Raw genomic sequence first — 25,634 nt, forward strand, 5'->3', positions numbered from 1 at the left:
CGGAAGAATTTTATTATATATGTCAATAAGTGTTATTGTGTTAATGTAACCACTATAAGTGGAAATAAAGTATTGAATAGGTGGATTATAGAACACCTTTATTATTTTTGAACTGTAAAAATTTTTCAATACGGTCCAAACATGAGATTTGTAACATGTAACATACCACTTAGTCGAGCAGCTCGCCTCCTTTCTCCCAAGTCTTCCCAGCTCAAACTTTGTAACATTTTTGTAATGCTACTCTTTTGTCGGAAATAATCCAGAACAAATCGAGCTGCTTTTCTTTGGATTTTTTCCAGTTCTTGAATCAAATAATCCTGGTGAGGGTCCCATACATTGGAACCATACTCTAGTTTTGGTCTTACCAGGGACTTACATGCCCTTTACATCCTTACTACAACACCTAAATACCCTCATAATCATGTGCAGAGATCTGTACCCTTTATTTACAATCATATTTATGTGATTATCCCAATGAAGATCTTTCCTTATATTAAGACCTAGGTACTTACATTGATCCCCAAAGGGAACTTTCAACCCATCAACGCAGTAATTAAAACTGAGAGGACTTTTCTTATTTGTGAAACTCACAACCTGACTTTTAACCCCGTTTATTATCATACCATTGCCTACTGTCCATCTCACAACATTATCAAGGCCATTTGGCAGTTGCTCCCAATCTTGTAACTGTACTAGGTAGCCTTTTAATTTTCTTAGTATTTCTTCATATCTCTTGTGCAAGGTTTTGTAGTATGTTCCCTTCTTTTATCATATATTTTTATAATTGAGTATGTTCATCATATTTTTTATAATTGAGTATGTTCAATCATTTCACTTGATCGTTAAAAATGAATGTGTGATAATCAAAGTTGGTCATTTTGCAGTTGCTCCCAATCTTGTAACTTATTTATTACTCTGTACAGATTAACATCATCTGCAAAGAGCCTTATCTCTGATTCCACTTCTTTACACATATCATTGATATATATAAGAAACATAAAGGTCCAATAATACTGCCTTGAGGAATTCCCCTCTTAATTATTACAGGGTCAGATAAAGCTTCGCCTACTCTAATTCTCTGAGTTCTATTTTCTAGAAACATAGCCACCCATTCAGTCAAATCTTTTGTCAAGTCCAGTTGCACTCATTTTTGCCAGTAGTCTCCCATGATCTACCCTATCGGATGCCTTAGATAGGTCAGTCACAATACAGTCCAATTGACCTTCTGAATCCAGGATATCTGCTATATCTTGCTGAAATACTACAAGTTGAGCTTCAGTGGAATAACCTTTCCTAAACCAAAACTGCCTTCTGTCAAACCAGTTATTAACTTCGCAAACATGTCTTAATGTAATCAGAAAGAATACTTTCCCAAAGCTTACATGGAATGCATGTCAAACTGACTGGCCTGTAATTTTCAGCTTTATGTCTATCACCCTTTCCTTTATATACATGGGCTACTATAGCAACTCTCCATTAATTTGGTATAGCTCCTTCATGCAAACAATAATCAAATAAGTACTTCAAATATGGTACTATATCCCAACCCATTGTCTTTAGTATATCCCCCAAAAACCTTATCAGTTCCAGCTGCTTTTCTAGTTTTCAACTTTTGTAGCTTACTGTAAATGTCATTGTTGTCATAGGTAAATTTTAATACTTCTTTAGCACTAGTCACATCCTCTATCTGGACATTATCCTTGTAACCCACAATCTGTACATACAGCTGACTGAATACTTTTGCCTTTTGAGGATCCTCGCATATATACTCCCCTTGTTCATTAATTATTATTGGAATATCCTTCTTGGAACCTATTCCTGCCTTAAAGTACCTATACATACTCTTCCATTTTTCACTAAAATTTGTATGACCGCCAATTATGCTTGCCATCATGTTATCCTTTGCTGACTTCTTTGCTAGGTTCAATTTCCTAGTAAGTTCCTTCAATTTCTCCTTACTTCCACAGCCATTTCTAACTCTATTTCATTCCAGCCTGCACCTCCTTATAGTCTCTTTACTTCTCTGTTATAATATATTGGATCTTTACCATTCCTTACCACCTTTAAAGGTACAAACCTATTTTCACATCCCTCAACACGTGCTTTAAACCCATCCCAGAGTCTATTTACATTTTTATTTACTGTTTTTTACCGATCATAGTTACTTTTCAAACACTCCCTCATGCCTGTTTTATCAGCCATATGGTACTGCCTATTACTCCTAATTTTAATACCTTCCTTTTTTTCACATTTATTTTTAACTACCACAAAAACAGCTTCGTGATCACTAATACCATCTATTACTTCGGTTTCTCTATAGAGCTCATCTGGTTTTACCAGCACCACATCCAGAATATTCTTCCCTCTAGTTGGTTCCATCACTTTCTGAATCAGCTGTCCTTCCCATATTAACTTATTTGCCATTTGTTGGTCATGCTTCCTGTCATTTGCATTACCTTCCCAATTGACATTTGGTAAATTGAGATCACCCACTACAATCATGTTCCTTTCCTTATCCTTTCCCACGTAGCTGATTGTTTTATCAATAATTCTGAATCAGCGTCTCTGCTACCCTTTCCCGGTCTTTACACTCCAAAGACATCAAGTTGTGTATTGTCTTTATAGATGTGACTTACACCTAGAATTTCATGTTTGTTATCTTAACTTTTTCGTAGCTTACAAATTCTTCTTTCACCGGAATGAATACTCCCCCTCCTGCCATTTTTATCCTATCTCTACGATACACACTCCAGTTCCGTGAGAAATTTTCTGCATCCATTATATCATTTCTCAGCCATGATTCAACTCCTATTACAATAACTGGTGAGTATATATCTATTAAATTACTTAATTCTATTCCTTTATTTACAATACTTCTACAATTTAGCACTAAAATTTTTAAGTCATCCCTACTTGATTTCCAGTTCCCTGTTCCCTTATCACTGCTCCCTAGGACACCCTGTTTCCCTGAGTGTACCTTCCTATAACTCTTCTAAACAAATTTAGTAACTTATATATACCACTGCGGTTTATGTGAAGGCCATCTGAGTGCAGATCCCTATCACCACCACGCGGGGAACACCATGGGTCGCTTATACTTGTGCGTAGTACCGCTATGTTAGGTATACAATAGGTTTGTGATTAGTAGCAATAGAGTGTGTTGGCAGATTTTACAGTAGCTGTGATTCGTACCCCTATATGAGTAACAGCATGGGATTAACGACACCATGGTTCTGCCTTGCTTATTCTTAGTACCCACTCTGTGAGGAACACCACGGGATAGTGCAGGTCCCTGTGTTTAGTTCACTTATGTGAGGAACGCCATAGGTTTGCATTGCCTGTATAGGTTTGCGTTGCCTGTAAGTAGCACCGCAGTGTGTGAAACACCTTAGGTCTGTGTTACATGCGTGAATTTCATTACCTGTGCATAGTACCATACTGTGTGGAATACTCGCGAGTCTACGCTGCTTTTAATTAGTACCGCAACATGATACATAGCAGGGTTCTTCTTTCCTAAAGATAAGTACCATTATGAGGTGCCGATGACCTGGATTTTGGACCCGTTTCGACTGCAAGCATCATCTAGTCAGTATTGTGCTTTAGAAGCTGTCCCTTGGTCAGTAATACTATAGTTTAATGCTAAGTTTCTGGGAATGTGGGGCATTGCAGGTCGGATCCACTGATTGTTTTAAGTTCATATCTATCCATTCATTCTTCGTCCTCACATTTTCGAATTCTGGTCAGTGGAGGATTATGGATTTTTAAATTGTCATACCATTTTGTCTCATTTTGTACCATTAGGGGCTGATGACCTAGATGTTGCGCCCCTTTAAACAACAAGCATCATCATCATCACCACCACCCGTTGATCGGATGCTCAAGCTTTGCATAACCAAAATTACACTGCTGCGCTCAAACTACTGTAACTCGAAAAATTTTCAAGATTCACTTTACAAAGGAAAAAGATTTATTATGTCCTCCTCTTCAATAAATAATCTATATATATAAAATAGGAGTTTTGTCTGTACATTGCTCAGAATTTGAAAAGAATGATATTTCTGTATCGATCATGTCCACAGTAACAAGGAAATGCATTTTTTTGCTTTTCTGTATTTTCTGTGTGTCTGTCTGTCTGTCTGTCTGTGTGTATGTATGTACACACATCACGAAAAAATGGCTGAAGAGAATTTAATGAAAATCGGAATGTAAAGTCGGGTGATGAACCACTACAATCACGCTGAGTGAAATGGTAGTTTAGGGGAAGGCCTGTAATTTAATTCTCAAATATTTATGTTATTAGTGGTCATGTCTTAATAAAAATCGGTATGCAATGTCGGGGTAATAAGTCGATATAATGTAGGCCATAAATAATTGTATTCACGCTGAGTCAAATGGCAGTTTAGGGGAATCCCTAAAATTTAATTTTCAAATATATATGTTATTAGTGGTCGTATCTTAATGGAAATCGGTAGACAAAGACGGGAAACAAGTCACTACAATATAGGCTATACATAATTGTATTCACCCTGAGAAACATGGTAGTTTAGGGAAGGCCTAAAATTTATTTCTCAAATAAGTTATTTATGTTATTAATGGTTGTATCGATAAATACTACATAACTAACATAACTTTAGTTATGTGGTAAGTTGGTAGTAGTTATGTAAGAAGTTATTAAACTTCTGATCACTTATGTCTTATACATTGTTACCGTACCGCATATAATAACAGAGTTACTCATGAATTTGGATTTTTGTTACTAAGTCCATATCAGCGCCGAGTCACGAGAAAATGGGTAAACAGAATTTATTGAAAATCAGTATGTAGAGTCTGAGAATAAGGAACTACAGTCTACGATATAAATAATTTTGTAAGACGCCCTAATATCACAGAGTCGAAAGAAAACTAATGTGAAGGCCTGCAACATAGAAAGCTCATAAACTGTATCATCAATAACATTACATTGACCATCGTTTGTTGTGATGTGCTTTTTGTCTTCAGTTTCCACTCATCCCCTATAGACAGGATTACTGCAGCTTACCGAGGTTTTTCAAATTTGCTTTACGTCGCACCAACACGTGTAGGTCTTATGGCGACAATGGGATAGGAAAGGAATAAGGGTGTGAAGGAAGTGGCCTAGGCTTTAATTAAGGTACAGCCTGGTGTGAGTGGTGTGAAAATGGGAAACCACGGAATACCATCTTCAGGGATGCCAGCAGTGGGGTTCGAATCCACTATCTCCCGGTTGCAAGCTCACAGCTGCGCGGCCCTAACCACACGGCCAAGTCGCCTGGTCGTACTGAGTGTAACAGCCTGCGTGTATATTGGCGGGAAGTAGCTTGGGAGTTAGATAACTTTCTTCTTTAGGATGCCATTCCGCTGGTTCATACATTTTCTGATATTACTGGTACGTAACACACTGGTTCATCATAGCATTCGAGCTATTCAATCCCTACTCTGAGGCACTGATTGGAATGAGTAGTGTGCATATTTAACGGAATAATGACGGAGGAGTGTTCACGGCAATCTGCGACCTGGTTATTCCAGCTCTGGAACTTTGGACTGAACTTTGAATCGCTACATTCCTACTGAATGTGTTTGTAATGACCTATGTTGAATTCAGTTAGGAAAACCACCAAGTCAGTCTTTCTGAGAATCCCATAGCGAAACACGGGTACATCAGCTAGTAAGTAAATATGTAATAAATCTTCTTCCTTTGTAAAGTGAAAACCATCAATACGGAATGATTTTAATATCTTGTAATAATAATAAAGTATTAAAGATATCAATATGAAACATGTTCTTGCCAGGCTGTTTAGTAGTTCATTACAGTGTGATACCCTTCAAAGCAGTACCCTTTGTGAAGAGGGACCTACATTACCTATGTTTGCATTATTTAAATAGTTTGTGGTAATGTATGTAACTTCAATTAGTTCTGTCTGGTATTCTATGTTTCTTCCTTTTAATTTCAGCCTGGATACTATTTATGCCACCTGATTGGTCACGAGGGTCCCGGCAGTTTATTGACAGCCTTGAAAATGAAAAGTTGGTGTAATAGCTTAGTGGCAGCAAGCAGATGTCCTGCACGGGGCTTTGGTTTTCTGTCTGTTCACGTTGATCTTACACAGGAGGGCATTGATCATGTCAATGATATTATAAAAATGTTGTTCCAGGTAAGCTTGCTTATGATACAATGTGTTCCCTACGTCATATTGGTAGGGTATAAGAAATACTTCCTTAAATGACCTCTGTTGTGGTGATAACATATGAAACCGTTAAAACTAAAGCTAAGTCTAAGACAAATCAATGAAAGTAACAAATTTGTTCTGGACTTTACCAGGATGTACACTACATCTGACCTGAGACATGCTCTATACATGTGTGTTCTCAAAAATCCAATTTGTTTAATGTATTTTTAATGTTCTTACTCTGTGTATGCTGATGTTTTTACTTTGTAATTTTGTTATATTTTGTTATTTTTTAAAAGTAACCTACCATATATATGCAAATATTCCCTTCTTCTTATTATTAATATTACTACTGTTATTATATTATTGTTTCAAAGTATGGTAGTGAAAAGTGAAGCTTCCACGATGTGAAGAATTATTTAATTTCCAGGTTGAACCGTGTTGTAGTTGTCTGTACATCACGTACAGTTTGCCGACGTTTTGAATACATTGCAGTATTCTTTGTCAAGGAGACTGAAATACCCCTACTCGATCAGAGGTAATCAGTCTCCCAGGCAGAAATTTACACTACTAGAGTGGCCCTGACCTTGGCCTTTATATCCTAGCCTTTCTGGCTGACGTAAGCCCTGGCTGTCACGTGAGTATTCTGGAAGGTATGTGTCACAGCCAGGTAGTGGGGGCTTGCCCGCGCTGTTATGTAATGGGGTTTCGGTCCATGTGTTTATGTTGTGGCCTGTATGTCTTAAACTATGAATGATAGGCATCCAAGAATTACTAATTTTATATCCTTCTTCTAAATTTATGTTGTTCGGATGTTTCTTGATTTCGATAGCCTTGCGGATTTTCCTTTCCAGATTCCAAGGGATAGCTGCTAGGATCTTGGTCTTGTCAAATTATATTCTGTGCCATGTTTCGTAGGAATGCTTGGCTACTGCTGAAATATCTGTGTTTTGGTTCTTGGTGTGACGGATATGTTCTTTTAGGTGGGTGGAGATCAGACGTTTTGTTTCACCAACATAACAAGCTCCACAGCTACATTTAATGTGATATACTCCAGGGGCCTGTAATTCTGTTGTGTCTTTTACTGGTGGTAGATAACGGGCTAGCTTCCGGTGAGGTTTATAGATAGTTTTTATGTGGTATTTATCCAGTATGTTGCCGATCCTGTCTGTAGTATTTTTAATGTATGGCAGTATCGCTGTTTTCGGGCGAGTCAGTTCTTCTTTCCCGTTGTTTTCTCCTATGACGGCCTTTTCTTTGTTCTCTTCTGATTTTTTAAGGACTTGTCAGATGTTATTGAGCGAGTAGCCATTTTTCCTGAGGGTTCTTGTGAGGTGTTCTTTCTTTTCCTTGAGGTGCTCTGCATCAGATATCGCTATGGCCCTGTTCACCAGTGATGTTAGGATAGCCTGCTTTTGTGATGGGTGATGATGAGACGAGGCGTGTAGGTACCTGTCTGTGTGAGTGGGTTTCCTGTATACTGCGTGACTCAAGAGTCCCATTGGAGTTGCATTTTACTAGAACATCCAGGAACGGTAGTTTTCCGTCTACTTCTATTTCCATGGTGAACTGAATATGTACGTGTATAGAGTTAAGATGGTCGAGAAATAGTTGTAGGTTATTGCTCCTGTGAGGCCAGATTACGAATGTGTCGTCCACAAAACGGAGAAAACATTTCGGTTTCAGGGTAGATGTGGCTAAGGCATTCTGTTCGAAGTGTTCCATATACATGTTTGCTATTATTGGAGAGAGTGGCGACCCCGTCGCGGCCCCTTCTGTCTGTTCGTAGAACTCCCCGTTGAAATAGAAATAAGTGGCGTTGAGGCATTCTTTAGCTAGTGTCGACAGGTCTTCTGGAAGTTTCTGGTCTAATAGCGGAAATACTTCTGTTAGTGGCACCTTGGTGAAAAGTGACGTGACGTCAAAACTTACTAATAAGTCCGTACTTTCAATTGATAGGGCCTTAAGGAGCTGGATGAAATGTCGGGAGTCCTTCCGCTATTAGACTAGAAACTTCCAGAAGACCTGTCAACACTAGCTAAAGAATGTCTTAACGCCACTTATTTCTATTTCAACGGGGAGTTCTACGAACAGACAGAAGGGGCCGCGATGGGGTCGCCACTCTCTCCAATAATAGCAAACATGTATATGGAACACTTTGAACAGAAAGCCTTAGCCACATCTACCCTGAAACCAAAATGTTTTCTCCGTTTTGTGGACGACACATTCGTAATCTGGCCTCACGGGAGCAATAACCTACAGCTATTTCTCGACCATCTTAACTCTATGCATGTACATATTCAGTTCACCATGGAAATAGAAGTAGACGGAAAACTACCATTCCTGGATGTTCTAGTAAAATGCAACTCCAATGGGACTCTTGAGTCACGCAGTATACAGGAAACCCACTCACACAGACAGGTACCTACACGCCTCGTCTCATCATCACCCATCACAAAAGCAGGCTGTCCTAACATCACTGGTGAACAGGGCCATAGCGATATCTGATGCAGAGCACCTCAAGGAAGAGAAAGAACGCCTTACAAGAACCCTCAGGAAAAATGGCTACTCGCTCATTAACATCCGATGAGTCCTTAAAAAATCACAAGAGAACAAAGAAAAGGCCGCCGTAGGAGAAAACAACGGGAAAGAAGAACTGACCCGCCCGAAAACAGCGATACTGCCATACATTAAAAATACTACAGACAGGATCGGCAAGATACTGGACAAACACGACATAAAAACTATCTATAAACCTCACCGGAAGCTAGCCCGTTATCTACCACCAGTAAAAGACACAATAAAATTACAGACCCTGGAGTATATCACACTGAATGTAGCTGCGGAGCTTGTTATGTTGGTGAAACAAAACGTCTGATCTCCACTCGCCTAAAAGAATATATTAAATGTTAAACAATTAATTTATTGAAACCACCTATTCAATACTAGTTAAGTCTTTATGACTATAACAATGTCATTACACTAAGTTTGAGTATGGTACATGTTTCGCCTGGCATTGCAGGCATCATCAGCCATGAATTCTATCTCCAAGTCAGAGCTCTGAGTGGATGCTATATTAGGATTAATCATAGTAAATATTATTTACAATACGAGAAGCAGAAATAATACCAATATAATGGTCCGTTATTGGACATTATAAATTTTCCAGCTAACTCATTCTTGATTGCCTGTGTTTCGCCCTCCTGTGCTAAGTTAGGCTCATCAGTTGGGACTTAGCACACCACCCAAGACACAAGGCTAGTGCATACCGTGGAGGCCACTGCATAGGCTATTTGAAGCCACCAGCAGTGCCAATGCACTATGAGAGCTATGTCTCATTTCCAAAAATAGATGCCTGCCTGGCCATCAAATGATGTAGATGTTGATTCCCAATGGGAACCTAAAATATTTGTCCTGAATGAATAAATTTACTCATTCAGGACATAAATTTACTCATTCAGGATATAAATTTACTCATTCAGGACAAATATTTTAGGTTCCCATTGGGAATCAACATCTACATCAAGCAGAAATAAAGCAACTGTTCAGACCACGTCGCACAAGCAACACAACAGGACCTCCTCGTAACGTCTAAAGGACTTTAATGCACCCACCAGCTACACACTACATCCAGAAACCAGTGAACTGTTCTTCAATCCACACTGAATAACTTCAAAAAGCTCCAACAAAACAACATACAAAAAGTTTATATGGTTATGTAATAATTTGTTATCTAACAAAACTTGATCAAACTCTCTAACAGATTTCTTGCCATCCACCTTAATACTGATACTCATTCTTCTAGAAGTGAGGTTGACTACAAAATATTTAGACCTTCCCCCCCCCCCCAAAAAGTCATATAAGCTGAACGTGTTTAATGTCCTACAAATATAAAAAGAAATATTTAAATGCTATGACTTCAATAGACTACAATACCATATCAGTATCAGCATTTTCTCCATTCGACAGGACATGAGTAAGACATTCCATTGAAACTTCTAGACAAGATCGACCAGTTCAGTTCCAAAACGTAACATAAGTTTGTATACATTAGTGTAAATTGTGTAAAAAATAGTTTTTAGGAATAGTTCTAGCACAAGTTAATCTCCAATAAGTTGTAAAAATGTACAGATTGTTTAAACCCATGTATCATCCCGTTCTCATTACTAACTCATGAATGTTGACAGTTAATATTATCTCCTTTAAATGTGACCAAAATTTGGACGTCACATTAGTACTTTAAAACATGGATGGCTTGATCACTCCATTGCAATTGTTATGTAAATAATATTTACTTTGATTAATCCTAATATAGCATCCACTCAGAGCTCTGACTTGGAGATAGAATTCATGGCTGATGATGCCTGCAATGCCAGGCGAAACATGTACAATACTCAAACTTAATGTAATGACATTGTTATAGTCATAAAGACTTCACTAGTATTGAATAGGTGGTTTCAATAAATTAATTGTTTAACATTTAATAATTGAATTTCAATACGGTCAAAATGAAAATAATCACTTGTAATCGAGTAGCCAACCAGGCTAAGTCCAATAGATACCTGAATCTCAAAGTCAGAGTTAGCAAAATGAAAATAATCACTTGTAAAAGAATATATCCATCACACCAAGAACCAAAACACAGATATTTCAGCGGTAGCCAAGCATTCCTACGAAACAAGGCACGGAATATCATTTGACAAGACCAAGATCCTAGCAGCTATCCCTTGGAATCTGGAAAGGAAAATTCCCGAGGCTATCGAAATCAAACATCCGAACAACATAAATTTAGAAGAAGTATATAAAATCAGTAATTCATGGATGCCTATCATTCATAGTTTGACATACAGACCACAACATAAACACATGGGCCGAAACCCCATTACATAACAGCGCGGGCAAGCCCCCACTACCTGGCTGTGACACATACTTTCCAGAATACTCACGAGACAGCCAGGGCTTACGTCAGCCAGAAAGGCTAGGATATTAAAAGGCCAAGGTCAGGGCCACTCTAGTAGTGTAAATTTCTGCCTGGGGGACTGATTACCTCGGATCAAGTAGGGGTATTTCAGTCGCCTTGATAAAGAATACTGCAAGGTATTTGAAACGTCGGCAAACTGTACGTGATGTACAGACAACTACAACACGGTTCAACCCGGAAATTAAATTAAATAATGGCAGTGAAAAGTTGGGGTGCAGGTATAATTTGTGTCAAGGTAGGTTCAGTACTCTTGATGTATTACTCTCTGTTGACAACTTTATTCCTGACACAGCCAAGAAATGTGCCCTGCAAATGTCACCTCATTTGCACAGTATATGTTTAAATAGTAGCACGACTGGGGGAGTTGACCATGCGGTTAGGGGCACGCAGCTGTGAGCTTGCATCCGGGAGATAGTGGGTTTGAACTACACTGTCGGCAGCCCTGAAGATGGTTTTCCATGGTTTCCCATTTTCACACCAGCTAAATGCTGGGGCTGTACCTTACTGAAGGCCATAGCCACTTCCTTCCCATTCCTAGGACTTTCCTATCCTATCGTTGCCGTAAGACCTATCTGTGTCGGTGCGACGTAAAGCAAATAGCAAAAAATTTTATATAGTAGTACGTGTTATGGATGGAAATGGCGAAAGAAAAGTTCCACATTGTGAGAAAGGAGAGCAAATTGATAATAGTGCTGCGGAAAGAAAGTAAGATCAGGGCAAGATTTGTGCTCCAGTAAATGATTCAAAGAGAAATAAAGCTCATCTTGAACAGGGAAACTAACTGCTGGGCATTTTGTGAACAAAGAGTGAAGTTTCTAGAAATTGAAAGCAGAATATGTGAATGTCAGACTGAAAGGACAGTTTGGCTCTGCAGCCATGAATGAAATGTGTCGGTTGAAAGCTAAATTATGGGGTCAATGACTAGACGTAGGTGTTTCATGCATGTTTTAATACTAAATAACTTCAGATTTCATAAGAAAAATATTGTGCAACACTTCCCAACCAATTACAAAGAAAAGATAGTGCATTTCCACAGATTTGGTATCAGTTTGCACCAGAATCATACCAGGGACAACACCTGTATCAAAAATTGATTAATTTAACCATGTGCTTCTTGTTTCTCACTTCCAAACTTCTACCTGATTGTCCTGTATATTTCTTAACACAACTTTGGCACTTGATGCAATATACTCCCGATTTATTGAATTTACTGGACCTATTAACCTTACGTGAATATAATAAAATTATCTTCTTATTGTTGTTTGTCTTAAACACAATGTCAATGCCATTTTTGTTAAAAATCTTTTTTATTTCATACGAGTGTCTGTTGTGGAATGTTATTACTGCTACATTCTTCCTTTCTTTTTCCAAAGTTGATCTGTGTTTATTTATTAATTTGTTCTTCTACTTGCGATCTCATATATATATATTGTATTCATTTCTTTTTTGAAAGCTTGTTTTTTTAAGGGGATTATTTTAATGGCCCTACTGATCATACTGTGAAATGTTGCCTCCTTCTGCTGCCGTGGTTGGTTGGAGTCCGTCCTTATAATGGTGCTATTAGTCGTTTCTTTTCTAAAAACCTGGTACTATTTCTCGTTATTTTGATGTCTAAATAGTTAAGCGATCCTCCTTTCTCTGACTCCATTGTAAATTTGGTATCTTTGTCCATTTCGTTCACTCCTCTTAGTACTTCTACCAAACCTATTTCTTGTTCATCTATAATAATGAAAATGTCGTCCGCATATCTCCTCCATTTTATTAATCCTTTAATTTTCTCAGTTATTATATTTGATTCCAAATAGTCCATATAAATATTCGCCAGAATACCCGACACAGGTGAACCCATAGCCAACCACTTCTCTTGTTTGTATATTTTTTTCTTTAATCCGAAATAATTGTTCTCTAATGTGTATGCTAACAACTTGACAAATTATTCAATCTCTATTTTACTTAACCCGCTATGTTCTATTAAATTCCTTCTAACAATATTTATTGTTTTAGAGATGGGGATGTTGGAGTACATGTCTTTAATATCGAGACTGTGAATTGTGTAATTTTCTTTAATTTCAGTATTCCTTGTTCTGTTAACAGAAATTGCTTATATTACTGACTATTGCCTCTATTGTGAATTTAAAATGCTTCCTTAAGAATACCGTACCTGCATAAATTTGGCTAAACATTTCATCGGACTATTTCTACAGATTAATATCGGTCTTATGGGAATTTCTTGCTTATGGATTTTGGGATGGTTCATGGTGTGGGTTACTGAAGTCACGTCCTAGTTCGTGAACCATGGGCAACGGTTGAGTGGCCTAGTAAGTGGTCCTGAGAGACGGGACACCAGTTGCTATGGAATGGGAGTGGGCATCTCGGACGTATTCTGAGTCATGGCCCTCCTTGTGCTCAGGCGGCTAGGACTATGCAATCCACCGGTGGTCCATAACCCGTTAGAGGAGAGATCCTCACTTGGAGTATGTGTAAGTAGGGTAGCATCCTGCTTCATGAATTTACCGAGCTCAGAACATTTTAAGCAAGCCTCGGGCCTACGGGAGTAACGGAGCCCCACTCCCATTTGACAGGCGAGGGACTCCTTGGAAACAACTTGGCGAACAAAATGTAATTTAATGGGGAGCTATCAATATTAATGGGGCTTATGGAAGAAAGTAGAACTGGCTGAGTCAGCAAGGAGGATGCATCTGGATGTGCGAGGAGTAAGTGATATTCGTGTAAGGGGAGATAACGAGGAAGAGATAGGAGATTATAAACTGTATTTGACGGGTGTTAGAAAGGAAAGGGCAGAGTATGGGTTAGGGCTGTTTATCAGGATTACCATTGCATGCAACGTAATTTCTGTTAGGCACGTAAACGAGCGAATGATGTGGGTAGATTTGTCAGTTCAAGGAATTAGGACGAGAATTGTCTCGGTGTATTCACCATGTGAGGGTGCGGATGAAGATGAAGTTGACAAGTTTTATGAAGCATTTGAGTGACATCGTGGTCATGGTCAACAACAAGGATAGAATAGTGCTAATGGGCGATTTCAATGCGGGAGTTGGAAATAGAACTGAAGGATACGAAAGGGTGATTGGTAAATGTGGGGAAGATATGGAAGCTAATAGGAATGGGAAGCGTTTGCTGGACTTCTGTGCTAGTATGGGTTTAGCAGTTACGAATACATTCTTCAAGCATCAGACTGTTTCCCGCTACCCATGGGAGGCTAGGGATACCAGATCCATAGTAGACTACATCTTAACCAACTTCAAATTCTGGAAATCTCTTAGGAATGTACGAGATTTCCGGGGATTTTTCGATGATACAGATCACTATCTGATCTGTAGTGAACTAAGTATCTCTAGGCCTAGGACAGAGGAAGTGAAATCTGTCTGCAAACGGATAAGGGTAGAAAATCTCCAGGACGAGGAAATTAGACAGAAGTACATGTATATGATTAGTGAGAAGTTTCGAACAGTAGACAGTGAGCAGGTTCAAGATATAGAAAAAGAATGGGTGGCATACAGGGATGCTGTAGTAGAAACAGCAAGGGAATGCCTAGGAACATCTGTGTGTAAAGATGGGAAAAGGCGAACATCTTGGTGGAATGATGAAGTGAGGGCAGCTTGTAAACGTAAAAAGAAGGCTTATCAGAAATGGCTCCTAACAAGGGCCAAGGCAGACAGGGAATTGTACGTAGGTGAACGAAACAGAGCGAAACAAATAGTTGTTGAATCCAAAAAGAAGTCTTGGGAAGATTTTGCTAATAACCTGGAAAGGCTAGGTCAAGCAGCAGGGAAACCTTTCTGGACAGTAATAAAGAATCTTAGGAAGGGAGGGAAAAAGGAAATGAACAGTGTTTTGAGTTATTCAGGTGAACTCATAATAGATCCCAGGGAATCACTGGAGAGGTGGAGGGAATATTTTGAACATCTTCTCAACGTAAAAGGAAATCTTCCTGGTGGTGTTACGAGCAGCCAAACTCGTGGAGAGGAGGAAAATGATGTTGGTGAAATTACACTTGAGGAAGTGGAAAGGATGGTAAATAAACTCCATTGTCATAAAGCAGCAGGAATAGATGAGATTAGTCCTGAAATGGTGAAGTATAGTGGGAAGGCTGGGCTGAAATGGCATCATTGAATAATAAGATTAGCATGGAGTGTTGGTAAGGTACCTTTAGATTGAACAAAAGCAGTGATTGCACCTATCTATAAGCAAGGGAACAGGAAAGATTGCGACAACTATCAAGGTATCTCATTGATTAGTGTACCAGGCAAGGTATCCACTGGCATCCAGGAAGGGAGGGTGTGATCAGTCGTTGAGAGTAGTGTTGGCTACTGAATGCATGATTCGAAGCAGCGTATCAATTCATTCAAGTGTCCGAGTGAATCGATTCACAGGAACGGCGAGCTCACGGCACACGATTCAGCTTACTCCCAGCGGACAGTGCTGAGTGGCGCTCTCACTGGACATTGACGGGGAGCCGAGCTTCCGCTGCAGCGAGACAGTGAATCATGGTACATCGAAAGAATCGTGAACGAGCGCGGCTCAGTGAGACACAAGGTACACACGGCTCCTCTTTGGCTCACTGGACACGCGGAGAGCCGAGCTTCCGCTGCAGCGAGACATGCAGCGAGCCATGCTACACTGAAAGAATCGTATGCTATAATGGACTCTCGAGCTTGGCTCATTTGAAAATAATACCAATTTGCATTCACTGTCCTCTTCTTACAGGGAGGTTTAAATAATAGATGGATTTATTTGCAGTGTTAAAAAGGTAGTCAAAACATAATTCTGAAGTGCTAGTAAGTAGGTAGGCTATTAGGTTATACTATTTATTAGTTTAATGAGTCTTAGTATTATAACTTAGTTGACATTTGACAAACTCAATTCTAGCCTGCCCTATGACTATGCGTCATGCTCATGACCACTCAAAAGTACCTGTTTTATATTGGGAAGAACGGCTCAGTATTCTCTCAGTTCATATGTCACATCGTTGCACAAGACTTCAATCATATGTGGACAGACGCAATAACTTAACCAACAGTATGTTGAATCAGAAAATCAGCGGGCTACTGTACATCTCGGGTAGCCTATACAAAATATGACTATGTAAAAATATCCTCAGCTTATTAGAAAAATGCATATTTTCAAAAATGACTGAGCGAGTTTTCTTGCATTTAGTATCGCGTAGTTATGCGCTTGCATTCGGGGGATGGTGGGTTCGAATCCCACTGTCGGCAGCTGTTAAGATGGTTTCCTGTAGTTTCCCCATTTTCACACCAGGAAATGCTGGGATTGTACCTTAATTCAGGCTATGGCTGCTACCTTCCTAATCCTAACCTTTTCCCACCCTGCGTCGCCGGAAACCTTCGATGTATTACAGTGATTAGCATTTTTTTTTCTAGGAAAGGAGTTCATAGTATGAATACCAGATGGCAGCTGCGAGCACTGCATGCTGTTGCTGCTGCCTTACCAGCACATACTACACAGATGCAGTAAGAGCGGTGACTAATGTGCCGTGAATCGGATCACTGTATCGATTCAATAACGTGAACAGAATCAAATGAATCGATTCAGTAAAATGAATCGAATGTCCCATCACTAGTTGAGAGGAAGTTGTATGAAAACAAGTGTGGTTTCAGACCACAGAGGGGCTGTCAGGATCAGATTTTCAATACGCAGCAGGTAATTGAATAATGCTACGAGAGGAATAGGCAGTTGTGTTTATGTTTCGCAGATCTAGAGAAAGCATATTACAGGGTACCGAGGGAAAGGATGTTCGCTATACTTGGGGGACTATGGAATTAAAGGTAGATTATTAAAATCAATCAAAGGCATTTATGTTGACAATTGGGCTTCAGTGAGAATTGATGGTAGAATGAATTCTTGGTTCAGGGTACTTACAGAGGTTAGACAAGGCTGTCATATTTCACCTTTGCATGTTCGTAGTTTACATAGATCATCTGCTGGAAGGTATAAAATGGCAGGGAGGGATTCAGTTATGTGGAAATGTAGTAAGCAGTCTGGCCTATGCTGACGACTTGGTCCTAATGGCAGATTGTGCCAAAAGCCTCCAGTCTAATATTGTTGAACTTGAAAATAGGTGCAATGAGTATGGTATGAAAATTAGCACTTCGAAGACTAAATTGATGTCAGTAGGTAAGAAATTCAACAGAATTGAATGTCAGATTGGTGATACAAAGCTAGAACAGGTAGATAATTTCAAGTATTTAGGTTGTGTTTTATCCCAGGATGGTAATATAGTAAATGACATTGAATCAAGTTGCAGTAAAGCTAATGCAGTGAGCTCGCAGTTGCGATCAGCAGTATTCTGCAAGAAGGAAGTCAGCTCCCAGACGAAACTATCTTTACATTGGTCTGTTTTCAGACCAACTTTGTTTTACGGGAGCAAATGCTGGGTGGACTCAGGACATCTTATTCATAATTTAGAAGTAACAGACATGAAAGTAGCGAGAATGATTGCTGGTACAAACAGGTGGGAACAATGGAAGGAGGGTACTCGGAATGAGGAGATAGAGGCTAATTTAGGATTGAACTCAATGGATGAAACTACGCATGAACCGGCTTCAGTGGTGGGGTCATGTGAGGCGAATGGAGGAGGAGAGCTTACCTAGGAGAATAATGGAGTCTGTTATGGGGGGTAAGAGAAGTTGAGGGAGACCAAGACGACGATGGTTAGACTCGGTTTCTAACGATTTAGAGATAAGAGGTATAGAACTAAATGAAGCCACAGCATTAGTTGCAAATAGAGAATTGTGGCGACGTTTAGTAAATTCACAGAGGCTTGCAGACTGAATGCTGAAAGGCATAATGGTCTATAATGATTATGTATTGTACCAGGAACTGTTCCAGCCCTGTACATTATTTTATAATTGCCAGAACATATGGAAAGGGGACGGTGATAATATCTGTTCGTATGCCCGACATCTTGTGCTAGCGCAATACGAAGTTCCTCATGGCGAGCTGGACATGTCACGAGCAAGGAACCTGCGGGTGACGTCACTGCCACATGTTGCACACACCTCTATCGAATGTACTGGAAGGAAATGTTTAACTTTTCAACCGATTAAGTTACGGAAATGAGACATATATCATCGTGTAGCTCATGTTCTAAATGTAAACATACGATAATTTCAATAAAATCCATCAAGGCATTCAAGAGATATAAGCACATTTCCCCTCTGTGACGTGGCAAGTAGCCTTGAGTCGTACGGGATATAAGCAGCAGGCCAGACCACAGCAATTCAGTTCGCATCCTTCACAGCTGGCTAGCATGTCCCACTGCACGTGACGAGTCGAACTCCGTGTTCCTGCTGCCGGACATCGTAATACTTAGAAAATTTCGACAGCAAGTTGACACTTAGTTTCTGGGAATACCAGTGAGAAACTTATAAATTGTGGGACTTGCAATTCGTCACACATTCAGACTTAGAAAATTAACGTGTGTGTAACATCCAAGTCATAAAGACTTGTAATATTTCACCAATATTTGAACTTGACAGATATCTTAGTTTTCGTGTGAATAACCCTAACCAACTTGAAGTGAGCATGGCTACTTTGCATTGTAATGATCTTGAACTATTTCAACTGCGAATATTGTGATTGTAGGTCGCAACACACTAACTATTTTGAGTATTATCAGAGCCTAGAACACTGTAATTTGTGCCGAAACAGACTGTACCATTTAAAACAACGCGTGTGGATAGACTGTATAGTGAACTTTGTAATTCAGTGAAGTATAGGACTTATACATGAATAATTGTAGAACTGTGTTAGTGAGAATTAACATTACGAGATATTACGAGAGAGAGCCATTTATTTATTTATTTATTTATTTATTTATTTATTTATTTATTTATTTATTTATTTATTTATTTATTTATTTGCTCTGAAGGTGAGCCATAATAAACTGTGCTTCAGATGAAAGTTATTTTGACCATACGAACAGTGAGCAGTAAGTGTCTAGATGAACTATGCAGTGAAGTGTATTTCTCATTATCATGATTTACGATAATAGACAGTGCTCCGACGTATTTCTCGCCAAGTGAATGGTGATTAGTTATGAACAGTCATCAGTTCTAACAGTGCAAAATCAAATGGTGCACCTTTTCAACCTAGTCAGTTGGACTTTCTCGTGTTAAAGCCGCTCTTTTAATAACATGAGAAATCCTGACTCAAGACGACCGAGAATGACGGAGAACGACGGAGATCAGGGTAGAACGACGGAGATCGATGGAGATTTGGTACTACGCAGGATAGTTCCAGGGACGTGGTACTATGGAATATCTTGGTGCCTTCTGACAGCTGAGTTCCAGATTGCTGTTTGCGGAGCAGTATTCAACTGTTCGAGCTCAACGAGAAGGCGTATATCAGGTGATATCATTGCTTTTTCCATTCAATTCTGACTTTGAGCAGAACTTTTACAAACAGTGTCATTACCGACAAAAAACATTAAAAGTTCACTTAATTTATATTTTACTTGGAAATTAACGTTTTACAACTTTTCAAGTCAAGACATACTTTCAAATAACAGTGTGCTCTCGTATATTCTCATTTATTGGAACTTTGAAATATCAGTTGAGTGCATTATTCATAGTGGAAGTGTATCATAAACTCTCAATTTACAATATTTTCACAAAGCGTACAATAATTTACAAACAGTAGGACGATACTCAGAACTTTATACAAGAAGACTAGATTTGATTTCAAGTGTTTTCATATTTGAGTTTGATGTGTTCTCGAGAAGGAATTACCAAATTTACTTTATTCAGTTCATTTAGAAAGTGTAATCTGAAATCGCAAGTGCCAATAGAAATACTTTAGGATTTCTTATTTACTGACAACATTCTTCATTATTAATTTGTGCCATGAAAGTTATAATGGACGGATTGAGGAAGATATTATTCTGTTGAATTTCACTTGAATTTTGATTTTCAGTTGTTGAAATTGGAATTTATTTTCTGTTAAATATTTTTGATTAGGCGACATAATAGGGTGGCCTTCCAGAGATTAAATAAAGGAAAGAAAGATATAATATCTATTATTTCACCTTGCGATCCTCCCTCTCTGTACCATCTCCTAAGGACTAGGTACCCCTTTGAAAGACCTCATGCTCTTTAAAATCAACTTTTCCTGGTACAGTATGTATGTATTTATGGATTTTGGGCAGTGCCCTCATAGTGGGCATTCCCGAGTTCATATTTATTAGACTATTCACGTCCTTGGTGTCTGAAACAAATCCTACTTCTTTCAACATCTTTTTAAAATTCTTTTGAACTACGTTCATCTGATCTTTTTTAATTAAAGTGAACTTGCCATTCCTTAGAAACTCCTCTGTTTTATCAATATATATTTATTTATTCATTAGAACTATCGTATTACCCTTATCCGCTTTGATTACTGTAATGTTCTTGCTTTCAATTTTCCCTTTCAATCCTTTTAATAAATTTTCTTATTTATTATGATCACTTCTTTGTCTTTGTACTTTATTATCATGGACATTATTTTTCCTACTTCACACCTTGTCGCTTCTTGTTCCTCAAATTCCACTTTGGATATAACCTGCTCTACTTCTGCTATTATTTCCACTACTTCCCTCTTATTATTATTATTATTATTATTATTATTATTATTATTATTATTATTATTATTATTATTATTATTATTATTACAAATTTTCATCCAATTATGCTTAGGCCCTGTTTCTAATATTACCATTCCTTCCGTGTTAAATTCTTAACTGGAGGATAGAATTTAATTTCAATACCATTCGACCACCGAGCTCGATAGCTGCAGTCACTTAAGTGAAATCGATTCCCAGCATCAGTAATTTCAAAATCAAGGAGGGTATTTTCATAGGTCCAGATATCAGAAAACTTCTTTCTGATGCTAATTTTGAAGACGTTACGTGTGCTGCAGAGCGATTGGCATGGGCAGCATTCCGGAATGTGGTCGAAAACTTTCTTGGAAACACAAAGGATTCAGGCTACAAAGAAGTGGTGGATAGATTGCCTGATTCTTTCCAAGATTTAGTCTGAAAAATGAGCTTGAAAGTGCACATGTTACATTCACATCTGGACTATTTCCCTAAGAACCTAGGAATGTTGAGCAAAGAGCAAGGGGAAAATATTCCATCAGGATCTACAGGAAATGGAGTGCAGATATCAAGGGAAATAGAACAAAAACATGCTGGCAGATTACTGCTGGTTACTAAAGAGAGAAGGTCTAACTACTCCTCACACACGAAAAGCAAGGCGAAGACGTTTCTTATACTAAGGTAGGGCATTATAAAATTGAAACCGTAGACTTACCATTCTCAGTACAATGTGAGGCCAATTGCGTGGTAAATTTTGGTCCATTTGGCTGTCTTTTTCTACAGATCTGTTAACACAATACCCTACATATCTTTATATTATGTATACCAGTGTGATAGGAGTGTTCACATGGGTGAAAATAATAAGAAAGAAGCGTTCTTTACCTGTGATAATAGTAATCCTGCATGTGCGCGTGCTGCATATTTATCAAGTTTTCATTTTGAATTTGCACAAAAACCTGATGTGATAGTTGAAAACTGACTTCAGTTCCGGAATCAGCATGCCAAAAATATAAAACATCACTATGTAAACTTCATGAAATGATCGGAAAGTTTGAATTCGCAGGTCAGTGTTATTTTAACCATGTTGGTTCAGTCTTGTTCGTGTTGACTTATTTTAAATTTCTAGGAAACACTTTTCCGCCTTGTCAGTAGTTTACATTTTATTATAATTACCTACCGTACATGTTTCAAGAGCTACTACTACCTCCTGCAGCAGTGAGAAAACATCAGATTAAATCGTTGGACTTGATACTGTGATAGTACATATATCACACCCTCTTACTGTATTCAGAAGTAAGAGATATCAGTATTATCAGTATTTGATTTATTATTATTATTATTATTATTATTATTATTATTATTATTATTATTATTATTATTATTATTTCATTTTTGTATTTATTCATAATGTTTTAAACGGGTTTCATACCCCGTAAATAGGATTGTCCTCTTTTTTAATCTTCACTACTCCTGCTAAGTTCTTATTTACTACAAATTTAGTATTAGGTACACTTATTGCCACCACATCAACTTCGTGATTAGGGGTATGAATAGGGTTAGAAATCAATCTGCAGGTACTGGTTGAACAGTATATCCCCCTCTCTCTTTGTACAAACTGATGGGAAAACATTGCTATTTTGAAGTCGGGAAATTTGGATGAGTCATGTGTATAGCCCAGAGTTTGATGAGGTGGACTTGTTGTTGTATACACAATTATAAATTATAAATTGATGTTGTAGTCGGAAAGTTCTGATGACTCATGTGAAACGCCCCAGAGTCTGTTGATCTTATACTAAGGTAGGGCATTATAAAATTGAAACCGTAGACTTACCATTCTCAGTACAATGTGAGGCCAATTGCGTGGTAAATTTTGGTCCATTTGGCTGTCTTTTTCTACAGATCTGTTAACACAATACCCTACATATCTTTATATTATCCGTAAGATCCGTAAGAGGTTCAGGGCGTGGTCACAACAAGAGGATCTACTCATGATTGGCTGGCCAGGATCAATCTTGACGTATCATGTGAGAGGAAGGGGAAAGTGGAGGTCTATATATGCATGTGATCAAACAGCGAGAAGGAGACACACGATTTGGGAGTGAAAGTTGACGGTAAGACACGGAAGTGACACTGCTGCACTATATGGTACTGGACTGGACTTCAATTGTATGTGAAGGGTAATCTTATTATGTTTGTGGAACGTGACTGACCTACAATTGTGGAGTGCTTAGGCACTGAGTATTGTATCACTTGTGGCGGCTTGGTATTATATTCTTTTAAATGTGTAAAATTTTATTGTGTGTTATTTTCCACCTATTCAATAAAATCAAGCATAAGATTAATGTTCTTTCCTCATTTAAGTATGAACATGGGACATGTTTCGTCCCTTTTAAAGGGCATCATCAGCCTTATCATTGCCTCAATACCAAAACAGGTAGCTATGACATAATCTAAAATTTCTTATTATTAAAACATTAACATGATGTATAGCCATTATTTAAGGAACTTGATTAGATATGAGAATAATGAATATGCTAAAGGTGTAATGCCTTGGTCAAAAGTAAAAAGTGATTAATATATATGGTACAATAGACATTGGTAAAATTGAAGTGAGTTAAAACATTTTAAAACGAGATTTTAAAAAGGAAATACTTTCCAACACGTAAAGTTTTGACATATTATTTAACTATATGCTCAGATCTGGTGGTTAGTTCTCATTCAAAGGTTGATAAAATTCGGACCGAGCTCGATAGCTGCAGTCGCTTAAGTGCGGCCAGTATCCAGTATTCGGGAGATCGTGGGTTCGAACCCCACTGTCGGCAGCCCTGAAAATGGTTTTCCGTGGTTTCCCATTTTCACACCAGGCAAATGCTGGAGCTGTACCTTAATTAAGGCCACGGCAACTTCCTTCCCAGTCCTAGCCCTTTCCTGTCCCATCGTTGCCATAAGACCTATCTATGTCGGTGCGACGTGAAGCCAATAGCAAAAAAAATAAAATAAATTTGGTGTTACAACTTTCAAAGGTAGAAGTTATTTTATTGTTGTATTCTTGATTGAAGGGTCCTTATTGAGTACTATATTTGGCGGTGCATTAAAATTGTAATAGTGTCATTAACTATCTTCTTTTGTATACACTAATATTCTGGTGATGGCATGCTGCGTCGATGTTGTGGCAATTTAATGTTGGCTTGTTGATCAGTTGTGATGTCACGATGTCGGGTGTATATAAGCTCTGTAAGGGGAGAAGTTAGAATTAACCAGATTAAAAAGTAAGAAACAAAATGGGAGAGGGTAACCGGAAAAATTATAAGTATTGCTGTGTTGACGCTTACCCTTTGCCCGCTTGAATGTTACCTTGATGTGGGAGTACTGGTGGTCGCCGATGTTCTGCTATGCATATTGTATGTGTGGCGTCTTGGTGGAGGGGAGTGGCCTTGTGAAGGCGGGTCTATTGGCATGCGCGTGAGGAGGAGTTGCTTGCGTCTGGTGGGGAAGAGAAACGTGATGTGTTTATCGGCCTGATGGGAGTGTTTATTGTTTTTGTTTTTAAAACATTACATAAAATATTATCTTGAAGATTTAACTGATAGAATAGGATTGGTAATTGTTCATAAAGAGGACTTTTAATGTCTATTGAATCATGGTGTATTAAAAGGTGTGTAAAATACCAGACAACAAATATAAAATATAACAAATATAAAAGCATTTGCACTGGAGCCCACAGAAGTATCAGCACCTTATTTGCAGATCACACTCTTTCTAAAACAAACAAATTTTCACTGAAGCCTATATTTTGGACCAGTGGGTTATTAACACATTGAAGACTGAGCAGGTGTGAACTGACATTTTAGTGCGTTTTCTCATTTTTATACAAAAATAACTGATAACCTTACGTGCAGTCACAAACCTATTTTGGATTCAGCAATGTTTGAGCTATGCATGCATACCTTGTTTTTCAAAATTGGAGCAAAATCACTAACTTTTATAAATAACTTAAAAACCCTTTTTTCTGTTGTCAATTTTTTAAATTTTCACTATGCATGTTGCAAACATGAAAACATGAAAAGTTACGTATTCTCATACTACATTTATGAAACACAACATACATACTAATTATTCAGAAATGGAAAAAAAAAAAAAAAAAAAGTGGAAATTGGCCCTAGTCGTCAAGACGTGCAAGACCATGCAGCTATGAAGCTGCGTCGGTAGTACTAACTTAATACCATAACAGAATTAGGTTCTGATATTCTGCTGCTACCTGGTATTTTTTTTAATGTACAACAAGCACTGTGGAATGTGTTCCAGCACTCTGTTAACGTTTGTAGTACGTTGAAGCGAATATATAAGCACTTCAACTCGACGCCATACAGTATACGTCGCTCGTCTTCAACAGAACATTACCATCGAACGTCGCTTGTGTTCAGTGTGTTAAAGATTGTTTTCTAGTCACGCTCTTCGACCATGAATTATTTGGAGATTAAACTCTGGCATGTGCGAGAGGATTGCTTTGACCGTCTTTTCGAACGTGATAGCATTTAGATTGACTCGAATCGAAACTCGAAGGTACGAGTTTCAACATACGCACCACTGTTGAAAGATGCTGATGCCTGTCCACTCCGTGGATTTTAATTTTATCTTTAGTAGTAAGTCATATCGCACAAATATGGACCACACTAGTCAACTTCACACGATTATGTTCCTAATCCATACATAGGCTATCACACGAAAAATATTTGCTAACCTCACTGTATCACTCAACACTGAATAAATTTGTAATTTCTGAATGGAATGCAAAATACAAGCACAAAAAGCTTTCTGGGTTATTCAGCAATATCAATGAAATCCAAAGAGCAGA

The 25,634-nt window shown here is 38.3% G+C and overlaps 1 protein-coding gene across 1 annotated transcript in view; it reads left to right on the plus strand.

Moving 5' to 3' along the window:
• Ide (Insulin degrading metalloproteinase) overlaps nt 1-25,634 on the plus strand; it is a 644,148-nt gene that overhangs the window by 209,916 nt on the left and 408,598 nt on the right. Inside the window, exon 7 of the mRNA XM_067140877.2 lies at nt 5,970-6,170. Within this exon, the coding sequence (XP_066996978.2) occupies nt 5,970-6,170 (201 nt within the window). The remainder of the gene's footprint in view (nt 1-5,969; nt 6,171-25,634) is intronic.

The sequence above is a fragment of the Anabrus simplex genome, chromosome 2 (genome assembly GCF_040414725.1).
Source record: "Anabrus simplex isolate iqAnaSimp1 chromosome 2, ASM4041472v1, whole genome shotgun sequence".
Lineage (NCBI taxonomy): Eukaryota > Metazoa > Arthropoda > Insecta > Orthoptera > Tettigoniidae > Anabrus > Anabrus simplex.